The sequence below is a fragment of the Melospiza georgiana genome, chromosome Z (genome assembly GCF_028018845.1).
Source record: "Melospiza georgiana isolate bMelGeo1 chromosome Z, bMelGeo1.pri, whole genome shotgun sequence".
Taxonomy (NCBI): Eukaryota; Metazoa; Chordata; class Aves; order Passeriformes; family Passerellidae; genus Melospiza; species Melospiza georgiana.
In genome coordinates this window covers 43918698-43936714 of record NC_080465.1, presented here as the reverse complement: position 1 = coordinate 43936714, position 18017 = coordinate 43918698, and the positions used below count along the sequence as shown (strand labels likewise).

General features: G+C 36.3%; 1 protein-coding gene across 1 annotated transcript in view; it reads right to left on the bottom strand.

The window, feature by feature from the left end:
* JMY (junction mediating and regulatory protein, p53 cofactor) overlaps window positions 1–18017 on the bottom strand; it is a 64299-nt gene that overhangs the window by 27427 nt on the left and 18855 nt on the right. Inside the window, exons 3-4 of the mRNA XM_058043559.1 lie at window positions 5028–5178; window positions 3040–3209 (exon numbers count right to left, since the gene is read on the bottom strand). Coding sequence (XP_057899542.1) covers window positions 3040–3209; window positions 5028–5178 — 321 coding nt within the window. The remainder of the gene's footprint in view (window positions 1–3039; window positions 3210–5027; window positions 5179–18017) is intronic.

Below are 18017 nucleotides of genomic sequence, written 5' to 3'. Positions count from 1 at the left end.
ACCTGCTCTGTTTTAGGGGTACCCCGCCACTTTATTCAGCTTTCCGGTGCAAAGGAAATGGGAAATTAGTACTGCTGTATGACTCATGGGCAGATATCCTAGCTACATAATGGCTCCCCATGAAAAAGTAAAACAAAGACCTTGAATTTCAACAATTTATGTTAAAATTTCATGTAAGATACTCATAACATGTGATAATTCAAAACAGTATAATCACTTTTGGACATATTTCAGTATATGCTGTTAAAAATTTCTTTTCTTAATTGAGAGCAATTCTTATGAGTTTGTACCTAATCTGTACTACTAATTTTCTGCATCCTTGGTAGCTCTCAGGTTGATCAACATTGTGAAAGAAACACAAAGAAATTTAACATGGGAACAGTAGGGGCAGCATTCTGCAGTTGTGCTGGTTTTGGCTGGACTAGAGCTAATTTTCTTCTCAGTGTCTGTTTTAGTGCTGTGTTTTGGGCTTGTGCTGAACACAGGGTTGATAATACAGAGATGTTTTTGTTATTGCTGAGCAGGGCTTGCACAGAGCCAAGGCCTTATATGCTTTTTGTATGGTCACTCTAGCAGGAAAGACGGAAGTGCACTGGAGGCTGGGAAGAGACACAACCAGAACAGGTGACCCCAGCTGACTAAAGGGATATTCCAGACCATGTGACATCACACCCAGTATATAAAGAGGGGGGAAGAAGAGGAAGGGAGGGACGTTAGGAGTTAGTGGAGTTTCATATTCCCAAGTCAGCTACCTGTGATGGGGCCCTGAACTCCTGGAGGTGGCTGAACGCTTGTCTGCCCCTGGGAAGACATGAATCCTCATTTTGCTTTGCTCACATGTTTGGCTTTAGCTTTCCCTATTAAACTGTCTTCACTTCAATGAGTTTTCTAGCTTTCAACCCTTCTGATCCCACTTGTGAGGGAGCAAGTGAGCAGCCACATGGCTCTTGGTTGCTGGCTGGGGTTAAAACACCACACTGGTGGAACAAAAACTTTAAACTGGGAAGATCCAAGTTCAATTTCCTGTAATGTCACAACTTTCTGCACTAATGAAAGAAAATAATTTAATCTCCACAGTATTTGTTGTTGCCTCTATACCAATCAGAGTGGCTGCATTCATTGAATCATAGAGTGGCTTGGGTTGGAAGGAATTTGAAATGTCATCAAGTTCTAATCCCTCCACAGGGCAGGGACACCTTTTACTACACCAGGTTACTCAGAGCTCCATCCAACCTGGCCTTGAACACTTCTCAGGATGTTGATCCACAACGTCTCTGGGCAACCTGTTCCAGTGTTGCTTCCTCAAAGTTCAAAGAATTTCTTCTGAAAATATTCATCCACCTTCAGTTTAAAGCTATTTCCCCTTCTTTTACTACAATATGCCCTTGCAAAAAATTTCTTTTCCAAGACTATATGTTCAAAAATCCATAGACATCCTGCTGAACACAAACACTTTCCTCAAGTGAAGTCATATCACGTCTTTGTTCTGAATTGTCATTTTCTCAGCTAACATCCAGATGTATTAATTTCTTGAGCATTTTAGTATCTTCAAACAAATATCCTGTTTTTATCTTCTAGAATATAGTAGCTAAATGATTTGCCAGGAGGTATTTCAGTTCTACAAACATTATCTTTATAAGACTGCCACCATTCTTTGCAAAGATGGGATTCCCAGTCAAGTTTTTCACATTCAACTCTTTATACTTAAACCTTTTACATTCTCAGAAGACATGGTGTTTATCAGAGCAGAACCTGGTTAGTGCTATCTCCCTGTCACTATACTCAGACTGAGAGCTCTCTATACCTTGTAATACACCATCCCAAAGCACCATGGCCATTAGATATTCCTTATTTCTCTGTCCCCAAAAGCCCCAAACTCATAGCTCACTTTCACCCTGATGTATACTACAAGGAATCCTTTATTTTCCTGTGCAGCCCCTAATACTTGAGCATATCAGATCAAACACTCACTCATTTACCAGACTGAGATCTCATTCTATGAAAATGCACAGGTCTCAACAGGGAAAAAAATAAATGTGCCACAAAAAGAAGATGCACAGTTACTCTAAGTGAAAATATTCAATATATTTCCAATTAGTTGTGCTGGATTGACTCATCAACTCTTGACTAAGAATGACAACAGCCTGATAAACTCAGGTTTTCAGACAACTCTTGGATTTCCAAATCTAAAGAGCATTGAAATGCAGTAAACATATTTTTGTGCTCTGAGTCTTGCATGTACTCTCTCTTCCCTGGAGTTTAAGCTGTCTTCTACAGAAGCTCCCAAAATAGACACATAGTCTATCAGCCTTACAAATCTACCAGCCTTTGCAGTGCTAAAGTCGTGAGCTCTCTGGATAACCTTTTCATAACAGCACCATCAGTTTAGTCAAATTTTGCTGAAACGTTTGAAAAGTTCTCCTAAAACAATCATCTAATTGCTAGAACACACATTAACCTTACTTAGTTAGTATGACAGAAAGTTCTTTGCATCAAACATCCATATGGGTAGCAAAGTTTAAAAGAGAATTTGAAACACTGTTACTTTTGAGACATCATAAAATCCAATAAATGTGGATTTTTTTCCTGCTAAGGCACTTAAGCACAGTTTCATGCATGAACTCTTTCCTCAGGAAAACCGTAACTAGTACAGCCCCCTCTGGAAGATTACCTTAGTAATTAAGGAAGCAGAGGAAGAGTGCAACACAACCATCCAGCTACCTATATATTTACTAGTGGTTAGACACCTTCCATCTGGAATGTCAGAGCTTTTCTGAAAAAGTGGTCATGTCTCAGAGCTAAACTGTAGATTACACAGCAGCCAATTTCTGTCCTATCCTTTATCTTCATTTTACTCATCCCACTGGATGACTGTAAACATTTACAGTAAAAACTGTCTTTCTGGTTGACTAACCAGGAAAAGGTGAGCATAAAACGTAAGTGGCACAAAACTCACCACACCTACATTGCAACATCATTTGTCTAACATTGCTTCTTTCTGTGTGCTTTAATTTTCTACTTGCTGGCATGAAAACTTACCTCCTCTTTCAGAGCATGCTTCTTCTGCTCCAAACAGATTTCTTTAGCGCGCATCAACTGCAAAGTCTCCTTAGAAACCGCATACTGAAGCTTTTCCATACGTTCCACTGCTGCTGCCCATGCTGCCTTACCAAATTTTTTCTGGTCTGCTCTCATTCGATCATACACAGCTACAGAAAGGAAAAAAAAAGAGGCAGGCATCTTACTAGTCTACTCTTCAAACACTAGTGATCCCGCTGCAAAGAAAATGCACACATTTGTACTTCATAAAAATCTCATTAATACAACTATTTGGTCTTGAACAGGATCCCAAATTTTCCCCACTTCTGTAACCACCAATTATCAGCTACTAAAGTCTCCAGCTTACCTTAATAACATTTATAGTACAGTCATAAATTAAAGTCAATCTGAAGACTGAAAAAAATACTACTTAAAACAAATATTTCAGCTTAACTTCAAGTGCAATTCTGTAAGAACACTGCATGACATTAAAACAACATCTATCTTTTAACTTAAAAAGCAGAAGTCCCTTGCGTGATTCAGATTTACTATTCTTGGGCCCCAGATAACATCTAGGTGGACACATACAAGATTGTCACCACTGTTAATATACAGGTCATGTGACACTGTACTTAGCATTGCAAAGCAAAAGCCACAAAAGTAATTGAATCAAAGGGGTGGCATTAAGTCAGCGCATGCTATTACATGCTGTTCTTAGGTAATAAGAAGCACCTTTACATTTTCATGTGTTTTTCCTCTGCCGTCTGTTAACATTTGGGTATGTAAGACTACCCTGCATCAGCAGGAGGCCAAGAAAAACTCCAAACACAAAAAACAGGTAAGCAACCTGTATTTTGAAGATCTACACTGTAATCAGCCTTCAGGCATGTCACTTTCCACTGGTTTTGCCCCAAATCCTGACTGCTGTACATAAAAAATCGGGTGAACAAAAACAACAAGTAAATTTTTACAAATATGCATTGTCAACTAGTAGTGTATCTTACTGGCTGCCTATGTCATACTAGAAAAGGAGCAAAGCTGATTAGTACATTTAGAATTTCCTCTAATTAAATTTATTCCGACATGCTCTAACCTATTAAGTCATCCAGTCAGAGTAAGGTGAAATTTCACATTAACTTGGGTGGTCACTGAACAGAGTAAATTTGCAGTGCCCTGCATCTCTTCAGTCAGATGTAGCAGTCATGTACAGAGATGACAAGAGACCTACCAGTCAAAAAAGGATTTCTCCTGTGGATCTTGCACAATCCCTATCACCAAGGCAAAGAAAGAAGCAGGGACCTGCAGTTAGGCAGGGGAGGACACCAGGACAAACTCTGTCAGTGAACTAGAAAAAGGTCTGTTTGCCCTATTAAACTGGTTATTTAAGTTAAAATGGTACAAGGATGAGAGCATGGGTGTACATACCAAGTCATCTGACCTCGCTTTACTGTATCACTTTTCAGTGAAACCATCACACTCTTCAAACACAAAAGCCAAGGCTATATCCATGAGGGCTTTGGAACAACAGAGCAGCTTTCATTGGGTAGTTAAACTAAGGTGCTGCTTAATGCTTAGTTATGAAAAAAATTACTGAAAGGCAAGGAAGACTAGAAAAGGAAATCAACTGAAAGACAATTAACATTTACTATGAGGGTCTGCCATATCCAATACAGAAAACAGAATCCACCAGGGACTCTATGCTCCTAAATCCTTTGCAAATACAGAGTACCACTAATACAATTACATTGAGAAAGTGGCTGTAAAACTTCTACCTAAAATTTCTATTCTGTTCACTGCTGATGATGTTCTGAAAAGGTTTACAAGTGAAAGATTCAAACAGACACAGAAGACAAAACAAATAGGAATGATAACTGCATTTTCCTCATGAAGAATTGATGAAAAAAATTACTCACGGTACAACATAGGCATAGTAAACACTAAATAATTTAATTTTTTATGTGATGGATAGGATGACAGAAAATAACTACCTTTTTGTGTTTTAGCTGTTATTTCAAAATATTTAACTGTAAGATCTTGAATAGAAAGCACAGCCATGTGAGCTTTTTTCTGCCAATCAGCATCTTCTTTTTGCAGACTCTCAATTCTTCTGGGCCCCAGGTAGTCATTCTCTATGGAGATCTGTAAATAAATCAGCCCATAATTAAAATACAATTAATTGCAGCTGTTCTGCCAACAGCAAACAGTTTCAGGGCTAAGAACAAAAATGCAACAAAATGGAGATAAAACCACCACCCACAGCTTCTACTCAACAGTAAAAAACTCTCTGGAAGCACTCCTTCCTCTTGAAAAAGTACATCCATCTTTCATAATTACTGTTCTTACTGGACACATAAAACCCCCACCTATAAGCTTGATTTGTCAGCATCTTTTTATTATGTATCTTATTACCTGCAGATTACATGCTTCATGTTTCATTCAGGCTTTCTTCCAGCCTGGACTATTTCATTCTGAAGTAAATAAATGCTCTTTGATCAGAATGAAGCTGGCAACCATGGTTGTCCTGGGGTAGTGCTAAGTGAGGATCAACATTTTAGAAGTTTTTCTTTGTTATAGATGACTTTAAAAAGTATATTTTCCTAGTGCCTGGGAGCTCAAACATCCTTTCATTGCCAAGATCAAGGCAATTTTATTCTGAGACTCCAGTATCTGAAGCCAATAAAAGACTTGGAGTTTGTTTTAGAATTAATAAATACACAGTTTTCTCTCCCAAACCTGAGAATTTCTACACACCATTCACACTACAACAATAGACTACATATCTTGTATCTTAATTAAAAATTTAAGCCTGCTCATGCAATATCAAAGTATTAATTATTAATATTTTTCATATCTATCAGTCAAAAAGACACCTTAATAGTACAGGCAAAACTGAACAAAACCAAAAGTGCTTTGTATATCCCTGAATATTTCAACCTGAAGTTCTAGTGCCTCAAGTATTAATCTTGATTTCAGAGAGCTTCAATTTGGTCTAAATAGCCATTCCACTCAAATTGTGAGTGAAAGGTTTTTAAAGTGACTGTTCAGGACCTACTTCTGCATATCCACTTGTCTGTGTCTCTCAGATGGATGATTTTCACAAGTAAAACAAAATAGATGCCTTCTAAATACTTGTTCATTTCTTGAAAAACACTAAGACATTAATAAGGCATTTGCATCTACTTATTTTTTTCCCCAAACTCTTAGAAAGGTAACAGATGTGGACAAGGGTAATGTGGACAAGCGCTAAGTGAATAACACTTAAAAGATACATTGTAACATGTTATTCTATGAAGCAGGTATGCACCATGTTAGAGGTTTCCAAATAAATATTGAACTGTAGACATATACACACACACACACACACACATATCAGTGAATTATTCACTGGTGAAATTAATGCTTTCCATTTACACAGAACTCTGAAACAGCTAATTCATTTGTGAAGCTGGATAAAAAGCAACACCGTTAAAAGTCATCCTTTTCTGCTCCTTGGTAGAGATGAGGTAACTTGACACTGAATAGACAAAGGATCACTGATAATGTGAATAACATTCTTATTAGGCATGAGTTCTAGGAGAATAAGCCTCAAAGTAACATTTTTTCATAAAGTTTTGTCTGCCAAATATTATTCACACATGGTGCAAGCTAAAGAGTTTTATGATTGCATAATATAATTGTATCTTTGTTCCCTAGAGCAAGTATTTACAAATAACAAAAAAGGGAAGCATCTTTTCATTATCCACAATCCCAAGTATGTCATCCATATATCATAATTAGAACTAAAGGTACTCATAAAGCAACACAGAGAAAACCCAAGAAGTCGTGGCTTTATTCAACTGCATGAAGAAGAACAGATCAACAACTTGCCTTTAGGCTGCAGGAACAGTAGTATGCTTAAAAGAAGCGTGAAAGGAGCCCCCGAAAGATAAAATGGATAGAAACTTTTCCCTAGTGTTACTTGATCTGCCTTCATGCTTGCCCACCTACACATCTAGCCAGATAGTCAAAGTCTTAGAACAGTTCTTAAATATCTTGCAGTAGAATAAAAAAAATCAAAGGTACAGCTAACGTTCATGTTTGGACTTTGCATTCTGCAGCTTGGATAAGGGATACACACACAGAGTGTTAGCTTTCTGGCTCTGAAGACACGAAATAACGGACGATGGATGTGCTGCTTTTGGCTAGATTAATATTCTTCGTATTAGCTGATATGGGCTCTGTTTTGGAATTGTGGTGCAAACAGTCTTAGTAATACAGGGATATTTTGGCTACCGCTAAGCAGTGCTGACATACAGACAAGGCCTTTTCTGCTTTTCATCCCACTCCACTAGTGAGGAGATTGGGAGTTCCTCCCAGTAGTAAAGGGAAACAAGTGGGAAAGCTGACCCCAGCTGAACAACAGAGACATTCTATACTATAGAGCACTGGGCACAGCAGTAAAGCTGAGGGAAGTAGGTAATGTTCAGAAGGATGGGTGTTTGTCTTTCTAAGTCACTGTTACCCTGTACTCTTGGAGATAGCAGAACACTTGCCTGCCCATAGGAATCAGTGAATGAATTCCCTGTTTTGCTTTTTTCACGTGCACAGCTTTTGCTTTGCATTTGAACTGTCTTTATCTCAACTCAAGTGTCTTCTCACCTATTCTCTTCCCACCACCACTGAGCTAGAGTGAGCTCCTCCAGCCCTGTGGGGTTTAGTTGATGGTCACGGTTCAACTATGACAAAGAATGAGGCTCTCATTACTACAAAGGCAGCATCCAATCTAAAGGTGAAGACAGAATCTAAGTACCACTGGAGAACTATCTTTGACAGGTGAAATATCCCACATGCTTTCTTAATAAAGTTGAACGGCTGGAAGCTAAGGATGAACCTTGAACTGAAAAGCTTGTTCCCTTCACTTCTGAAGTTGTTGGACCAGACGACCACAGTCACAACCTCTCCACAGCTATGACAGCCTGAGAGAACTGAGGTTGAAGGTGACAAATTCCAAATGAGAAAGTTCAAGAACAAGCTTCCAGGCTGGAGTAACAATTCTCAGTCACAAAGATCTTCATTACTCTTCAGATACATGAAAGACAGGATCTAATTTTGGGAAGAGCAGACTTGTCAAAAGGTGACTCCAAAACAGTATTCAAATAATAGAGTCTGCACTGCCTCCTTGAAGACAGCTCCCACCCGTGTTTCTATTAGGTCAATGACTTTCTGAGTGGCAGCAAACTCCAGGAGTTCCTTTGGTGCCTCAGATCTAGCTGGCTACTACTTCTTACTTCAGGATTGTGATGTTCCTGCCCAAGCTTGCTCTGCTGGGTTTGCCTGAGACACACGCCCCATGGCCTTCTGAGAGCCACTCACTGTAGCCTGAAGGTGATCCAATGCTCCCTGTGGGAAAACCCATCTCTTCCCACCCAGCCACTTCATTCTACATGATTCAATTTTGCCATCAAAAAGTAAAAATGAAAAATAGTTATTAAAAAGAAACAATAAAAAAAACCTGAAGGATAAAAGAAAATACTGATTGCAACCTTTCCAAAGGTAATTACAGTCATTCCTTACAATCAACACCAAATAACTATGACAAACTAGAAGATGGAGGGCATACAAAAAGACACTTTTAGCCATGGACCTGGCACACTTTGGGAAAACATATTAAAAAAGATAGCCATATTATGAGTACACATCCTGACAGCACCAACAACTTAGAAGAATTACCAGTTCTCAAGTGCAACCTAGCTAGAGAATTACTGTAATCTACTGGTCATTAATTAAACTTACGCTTGTCATCCTGGGCAGGACACAGAATCTCCAGAGAAAAACAGAGACATGGGGGTGAAAAATATATGATCCCCCTTGCCAAACAGCTGTCTGGACATTATATCTCAGTCCAACGAAATGCCACTAGAGAAAATCTATACAAATATATACTAAATTATAATATTACATTTAAAAAATATTACTTTGGTACATTTATATACAAGATAGAAATTATTCACAGCATATGTTATCACAGGAAATAGAAAGTAAGCCCACTGGGGGAAAGAGATAGCTTAAATGAAGACTACAGCTGTAACAGGGGGAAAAGTTGAGAAGTACAGATCAGATCAGGAACATGCCTCTGGAGTTTGATGCTTATGAAATGGCAAGTTTTCTCCCTACCTGCAAACACCTCCAGGACAGAAGTGACCACTCCCTCATTTTGTCCTAGCTAAGAATTCAAACAGGAAAAGGGAGTAGCCATGGACTATTAAACATCAGCATGAACAGGCTTGTGAATCTTGAAGACTTTGTTTTCTATATTCTCTTCAATAATTAATCACCTTGATGTAAGACAACAACTCTCATTAGGGAATCAAAGGAAGCTCTAACATGCTTCTGCATTCCATTATTGTTTGCAATACATGCATAACCTGTTTATGCTTTATTTTGCTCACCTTTATGATGCAAGCATCATCAGTTTTTATAGCTCATAAAAGAGCATATGTCATTTTAGAGACTAAAAAATAATTTTAAAATTACCATCATCCATGTTAAATATGACTAAAAGAAGGCAAAGAATAATTCAAAAGTGCTGTCATCTAATGACATTATATTTTAAAATTAGTTAATTAAGTAAGTTAAAAATTAAGAAACTCTAATGTAGTTGAAGTTTCTTCCTAACCTAAAAGGCTTTGTAGTTACCTAACATTTTTCCAAAGTGAGCTTTTGGCCTGGAATTGCTCATTTGGACTCAAAAGTTTTGGAGAAAGCCAGGTCTACAGAAAAATCTCTAATCTCACAACTAGATGAGAAGCCAAATCTACAGTTTCTCTTCTACTCATCACTTTACCAATAAAACAATCCAACTATTCTTCCTTTAAAAATCCTATATTCTCCTTGAGAGGAATCCAAGCTTCACAGTAAAATTTGCTATGATTTTTTTCCCCAGTGATGAAGCTTGTTTTTGTACACTTTCATGTTTTACAAGTTTTACTCCAAATGATGCTTTGAAGCTAAGAAAATTATGACAGCTATCACAAAAGTAGTTTTCGCAAAAGACAGAAGAAGGGATAGAAACAGCAGAAGCCATTAACTTCAACACATCACACAAACACCTATTTTCATCAGTTATTGCTTCAGACTAATGGAACATAAAATAACGCGTCTCAACACTGTATTGATATGTTTCTGAAGGAGAACAAATGCATTCTTCAGAGAAAACAAACTGAAAGGAGGCTTCTAAACTAGCCCATAAGCAAATGAGGATGGATCAACAGAGGCAATCCTGTACTGGAAATATCCTTCTCTGGAACAGCTGGCAAATTATGGTTAAGTTATGACTAAACTAAAGTAAGCTTATTGAGAGAAAATATGAGCAACAGGCCTGAAACGATGGGATACACATATAATATACATCTACTAAGTGAAGGTCTTTAATACTTTCTATGTTTTTTTCTGGACAACGGACAAGATTGACAGAAGTAAGAGTTGGCCCAGGCCATGTAATAACTTAGGCAGGTACATGCCACGTCTCTCCAGCTCCCTTTTTTATCCTTCTCCTGGATGGACTTGTAATAGGTAGAAAAGGAGAAAAATGTGACATGTAACAGCAGGTCATTTAGTTATAAGAACAAAAAAAAGTAAGCTGAGTGAGTAGTGCAGATGACAGTGGAAAAACAGAAAATGGAAATGGCTAAATGGCTTTATACATGAAAGCATGTTTCAGATCAAAGGCTCAGCTATCTGCCTTCTCCAAGAGGTCAAACAAGCAAGTCCAACCACTGCTTGCTAGACATAGCAGCCAGAAAACACACATTTCAGCACCTAGTCAGAGACTTCTCAAAGTTAGTCCTACTAACTTTTGCGGTTGTTGTTTTTAATTTAACTGTGCTCCCAGCTGTTAACACAAACCCAACACTATTTCCCCAAATAAGTTAGAATTCTGTACACACCGCTCTAAATATATTAGGTGAAAACATTCTGCTTTGAAAAGAGCTTCACAGTTTTACCCTAAGGAATATGGACATGGACTTCAATATTAATACATAAAAACCCATTTAGTTTGCATGGTCTAGATTCCTCAAAATATCTGGCACCTGGGACTAAAATACAAACAGCAGGAGTTTTGATTATCTTAAAACACAGGAGAACAACACATACAATTCAGTTAAGACTGTAAAGGAAGCAGCAAACCAAGAGGTAACAAGATGTTAGGACATACAGAAAGAAGACTGAATAATACTGTCATACTACTGTGAAGTGCAGTGGTGAATGCTTTTTCCAAAATGAAAGAGAATGCTAAAAAACTAAAATGTAGTCAGAAGAGAAAAATCATAGAAGATGTAGGTTAGGGCAAGTATAAGAGGAAAGACTGGGTTTATTTAACTGGTGTTTTTTCCCAAGACACACAAGCATTTATGTAAAGAGGTAGTGTTAGGAACACTAAGCTACAGTATTTTATATTGGAAATTGACAGAACTAAAGCTAAACAGTGTACCCAGCATTATGCCTTCCTTACTCATTCATCTGTATAGCATAAAACGTTTCCATACATTTCAGCTTCACCGACTGAGACCTAAACTAAAAGAGAGATCACCTTCAAAATGAATGATTTTTCAGAAAATATACTTTTAAGAAGACATATTCTTCTAGTTATTTGAAAATGTTGTTTAAGCCAAGTTAACTCAAAGGCAAGCGGGCTTGAGTGTTTCCAGACAGTTTCCAGTTTCTGTTTGTGCATGAAAATGACTGGATGGATTTTTAAATCTTCATTTAAAAAAACCTTAATATATGCAATACATGAAATGTTAAGTGCATATATATATCAAGAGTTCATCAAAATATGGTTGACAATTTTTATATATAGATATACTGAAAAAAGAGAAATAGTGACAAAAGTACTAGCCAGAAAAAATCAGATTAAAGACATATAAATAGCCATGAACGTAGAGACTGAAAATAACTGTAATAACTAGCAAATAAAGTCTGATAAGTTTCAGTATGAAGTTAGAAAATATGATGAAAGCTTACAAAAAAGGTTTTTTTCACTACTGAAAAAGCGCTACTGAAAAGAAGTACTGAAAAGTACTAGATTTCAAGCAATTAAAATATTTAGGTAAAAAATCTTTTTGTAAACTCTCAGCAAATTTTTCAGCCTCTGAAGGCCTTCGGTCCCTCTCCTTGACCTCCACAGTTTGAATAACATTGCATCAAAGTCTGCTCCTTTTCCCTCTTTCCCTATCACCAACACTGCAAGGAAAAAAAAAAACCAAAACAACAACATAAATTTCTAGGGTTCACCCTCCTTGACTCTAATCCTCAGGGACACATAATTTAGAATTTTCTGCATGTGCACCAGCCTTTCCAAGTTCCATCAAGATGCCTTTTTGAATTGATACACTGATTCTGCATTTTTCTGCACTATTTCCTCCATTACTAACACTTGAGGGAAAAAAAAATGAAGACAAGGTACAGATACATTGCCAACTCCTAAATTCTTTTACATGCCTGCTAAGCTGATGGTTAATCTGAATCATTAACAGCCACTGATGATTCTCCTTTTGTACACACATATATTTGGTATCCAGAGTTCAACTGTGGAAATTATTGCCACAGAGCACGTAAAGTGTACTAAGAGTTTGTTTCTGCCTTATTTGTAGGTTTTAAAGCACCACAGGTTCATTGAGGTACCCCTATTTTCTATACTTTCCACCCCTTAACATTCATGATTTATATATCTTTGATAAATCACATGCTTTCCAAATTAAGGCAATCCAAACTTTTACTCTGGTCTAGCACTGAGGATGCTTAATAGGGAAACACTATTACACTCCATACTGCCATTATTCTGATACTGTGGTATGTTTTTGAGAGGAAGAAACTAAAACTCTGACATTCAAGACACAAATATACCATGAATGTACACCAAAGATGTTTCCTATTTGGTGCTTGGCAAAAGCACCATTTTGCTGCATTTGGCAGCAAACTCAAGATAAATCTTATACACTTTTCCTCAAGAGTAGCAGTTAGTTAATTAGGTGCACATAAATATGCATATCTCCTTTTGGAGGTTGTCATCAACCTTCTGCACATGCATTAATTTTTACTTATTGAAATTTCACCTACCATTTTATTATCCAAACTAGCTTTTTGTACTGCGACTTTAAAAAAAAACTAAACAAACCTTTCAGCATTCTAACATAATCAAAATTTTCTCTAAGTCTTATTAACCACTTTTATAGCGGAATACCTAGAGCAGTCTTGAACCCTACTCATTTTGCAGAGAAGCAGATTTAACCAATCAGACACACACCACAGTTCTGTAGCCAGCTACCTCTTACCGGGAACTAAGTTTCACTAAATGACTTAGGGTACCAGCCTGCTTTCTATCAGATTGTCTCTTTGGAACAAGTTTCTTTTTGAGAAAGTCCATAAGGTCCTGACTTTAAGTCAGCAAAATATTCTGTTCTGAGTTCAAATAATAGTCTAGAGGATTTAGAGTCCAGACTGTAAAGAGAGACTGACATACAATCTTCTTGAATCAAACTATAAAGACAAATAGCATAATTCACCGTATTGCAGCATATTCTCAAACAAGCAAGCAGTAATTTCCCCGAAGTTTCTGACCATTTTGCATAAACTTAGATTTATTCTCCAGTCTACAGGTTTTTCAAAAGCTATGTTTATTTAAATACTATTCCTAATGATGTGAGGACACACATTCAGCTGCAAATAGATTTTAAAAAAGGTTTAAAATCCTTTGATGTTTTACAGTTTCTCCAAAACATCTTTATGTGATTAGAGACTTTTAAAACAAAATATTCTGTAAGTACTTTTAAAAGTAATTCTCTCAGTTTTGCCAGCTGTTCTCATCTCTAGATTTCTTTTCCCTTGAACTTGTTTCATTCTTCATTAAACTATTATTTAACCAAAATTTTACATGTTCAATACAATGTAATTTATTTCTAAGTACTTAATTTTGCATAAATCAAAATTAAATTAGTTATAAAGTTCACTACTGCAATTCACCACGATATATTAAGGAATTCAAACATAGTTTGAGCTAGAATTGTATTTTTAATATACCAGAATTCTCATAAGTGAGCTTGAGAGGGAAGCAAACTTTCAGACAGACTAATAAAAGATTTCAAAAATTTAAAAGCAGGATGTTATGAATCATCAACATATATACTGCTCTAATCTCTAGCTTCCAGTGGTAGACTTCAATATTAATGTATCTGAAGTCATTAAAACCTCTTCACATTCATGTGAACTAACATGCAAGGAAAAATCATTAACACATAAGCAATGAAGCTACAAGTATGTTTAATACATTTAACATACAGTAAGTTTTCAGCGTGCTTATTTCCTGAATATGAGCTGAGATGTAATGGTGGCTCTAAGCTTTCACCCATCATGAGATATTATCATTTTCCAGTTAAGCAAAACCAGCTCAACTCAGACCTTCAATAATGCATGTTTTGAAGTTTTGTTGGCATCTACATGTGAAGCAATTTGTTACATTTTATCTTTAGTCCAATATCAAGGACATCCAAAAAACCCTCAAGCATGAAAAGAGAAGGCCTCCCACTGATTTCACTTGGCGTTTGAACAAACCCAGTGCCTATTCATCATGACTGAAGTACCGTCCACAACTACAAGGCCATAAAAATTCTAAGTAGCAAGGTAGTTTCTTTGACTGCATGAAGACTGGTGAACACAGACGTACAGATAAAAAAGCCAGTGAGGTTTAGCTCATGAAGTAATTTTTTAAAATAATTTTTTTGTCTTTTCTAATTTACCAGATTTGGTATTCTGTATCAAAGCAAACTTCATGTCTTAGTCTTATGGGACTTAAAGCTTGATTACAGTAACCTGGCCAGTAGTTCTACAGCCAGCTATCAACCACTAACTCATTGCTCCCTTACATACTTTCTGAAGAACACACCACTATATATGGAGGATCTCACGAAGTTTAGATTTAACTTTCTGAAATCAAAGGCACCAGAACAGAGGTACCTACTCTGATTTCTCCAAATTTCAGAAACACTTAGCATTTTTATTTCCAGCTATTGATGACTACTACCTCCAACTTTTCTGCTATGGCAATGTGTGTTCTGCACACACAAGAAATAAGCAATTTTTCACAGGTAAATTATTCCTTTTGATTAAGGAAAAATTTGTGGGCAAAAATGTGAAACATTTTTAGAATCAACAATTTAACATCCTTTCTTAGTTGCCAAGTAGTCTGATTCTTAGCAAAAAGAGTATCTTAAATTCCATTTAAAATCCAACATCAACGCTAGATTAATCTATGAACATTGTTTGTCCTGTGGTTTTATGTTCATAGTTGCCTTCCCAGTTCTTGGAAGATTATACAGAGAGCCCAAAACATGTAACACAGCATTTGAGTATCAAGCTTCACTTGCCTGGTGCCTATATAATACTCAGCAAAATCAGAAAGAAAAGGTGAATTCAGAAGAAAAGGGCCAGTAATGCATATAGTGAAATTACCATGCTAGAACTCATTGCTTGAATGTCTTTACCTATTATTACAACTAAATCAGTAACAGTCTGTAATTAAATCAGAAAATGCCTATACAAATCCAGCCCAGCTTTTATGTATATAAAAAAATATAATGCTGTCTTCAATTCCTTTATTATGCCTTCTCCAGCATTCAGTGAACATATGAACTGTTTGGTTGGTTTATAAATACAACTTTTCACATTTACCTTACAAAATACAGTCATACTAAACACACTGAGTATGCCTAGTAAGTGAATCTTTATTTTAATCTTGAAATGAGTTCAGACTTGCCTCTTTGATAGACATTTCTCAATTTGATAATACCATTCATTACATGTTGGCTTTTATTTCTGTGTCCCTCATAAAGGCCTTGGGGGAAGCAAGGTCGTTCCCATAATATACACACAAAGATTTACGTCCAAAACACAGCTGTGCTTGATACCATTGCTCAGAATGCATGGTATCTGGTAAGCATCTTGACATGCTTGGAGGGAAGTCCCCATGGATCTGAGCAGCACTTACATATAAAGAGTATTTATATAAACAAAATCAGGTTTCTGATGCTGGAATCCCAAAAAAAGACAAGCATATCACTTACTGAACACATTGTTCTAGGGTCACATGACTAGCCCATAATTAAGCAGAAATGCCATTAGAAGTTACTTTTCCACAGTGACATTTCATTTCATAATAACCCAGCTCTTTTTCCTTTCATGATCTTATATCTTTTTCATCCTGCTTTTCAAATCCAGAAATATTTGATTACTTCATAGCTTTGACTCTTCACACACCTAAATGTTCCATCCTTTACACTAAATGAAGCAAAATACACCTGAAAAATGAGTGTACGATCAAAATACAAAATGAAACAAGATTCTATCATGTCTAAAATGGGCAGCAGTAACCTCCATTTCCAAGCTTCCACATGGTTTCTAACCTTGTTATGAACTTTCACTCTGAGTTGTTTTGTTTGTTGTTTGGTTTGGTTTTTTTCCCCAAAGAAGGAATCTGGGTACAATTAGATGTCCCTCTCTAGTAAGCTTCCACTGAAGACAGAACTTTGTTTTTGTTTTTCCCCTGCCTCCTATAGGCTTGTCTCTTCCTTAAAATTTCACAGGAACAGCAGAAATTTAACACCATGTGACATATATTCCATTTTTTATGTCCTGCTCCAATATCCGAAAACACTCTTCACAAAGATTACGGGTGATGTGATTAACTTCCTTCTAAACTCCCTGTGAAAACTGACAAAATTAAGCTGATTAAAAAACTTAAAACCTTCCAAATTATTTAAAAAACCCAAAAAAACCAAACCAAACAAAAACAACTTCCCCACAAATCAGAAACAGATACCTAATACAGAAAAGGTCTGAAACTTAAAGCCTGCCAGAAAAACATATGCAGCCAGTTAATAAAAAACATTTCATGCACAAGTTCTATTTATAAAACATTTCTTCAACCCTAGCTACCCAGTATAATATATGTTTTGTCATCATAGATACAAGTACTGCTTTCTCTCAAACGATGAAAGGAAAAACAAGACACGGCATCTTTCTCTAGTGCATTATACAGACAACCAAGTTTTTTAACTCACAAATTGCCAAGTTAGGAAGAGAACACAATGTACCTCAGAAGAAATTATGTATTACTAAAATAATCAACCACAGCACACACCTCTGAAGTTTATCAACATTAATCTTTCAGGAAGAGTATTAAATTATGCATTTTAAAACTGGAATTCAAGACATTGCTGAGGTTTAAAAAAGATCAAAAGAGAGCACAATACAACTCTAAATATGTATATCTACTCATTGTAATATTTACTTTTCTTATTTGACAAAAGAACAAGCAAATGATCTTTTTCTCTACTATAAATTCCAATAAAATGGGAATTATTTCACCATGCTTTGAAGAAAGCATATTAATAAATGAAGTGTTTATAGGCTTCAACTGTATCATATGTCTGAAAAAAATACTCATGCCAATTCTCTGTGCAGTAACATCATTCAAGAGAAGAAAAAGCACTTTTAGTTAAAACATCATCACATTATAAAATGAGTTATTTTAAGATTGCTGATTTTTCTGAAAAATTACTTCAGGCTCACAACAATATGTCAAAATAAAACTAGTACATTATAAATCCTTTTGTCTCCCTCATTCTTTCTCAAAACCAGAGAGGAACACTATTTTTAAGCTGAAAACAGTAAAAAAATTGTTGGCTAACTGAACAAGGTATCAAGCTGAGATAAAATGACATTTACAATACAGATTAAATGAAATAAAATTTTACCTTAGAATCAGAAGGCTGTAGTCTTAATAATCTACACAGGAACTAATAGTTTTACCAAAAGTACATCCAAGATGCAATAAAGATAACCTTTGTTAGTTCTGGCTAAGCATTGAAGATTAGAATTACTTTCAAATATAACAAACATACTAATTCCGGAACAAATTTACCAAAATGCAGTATTCTTCAGAT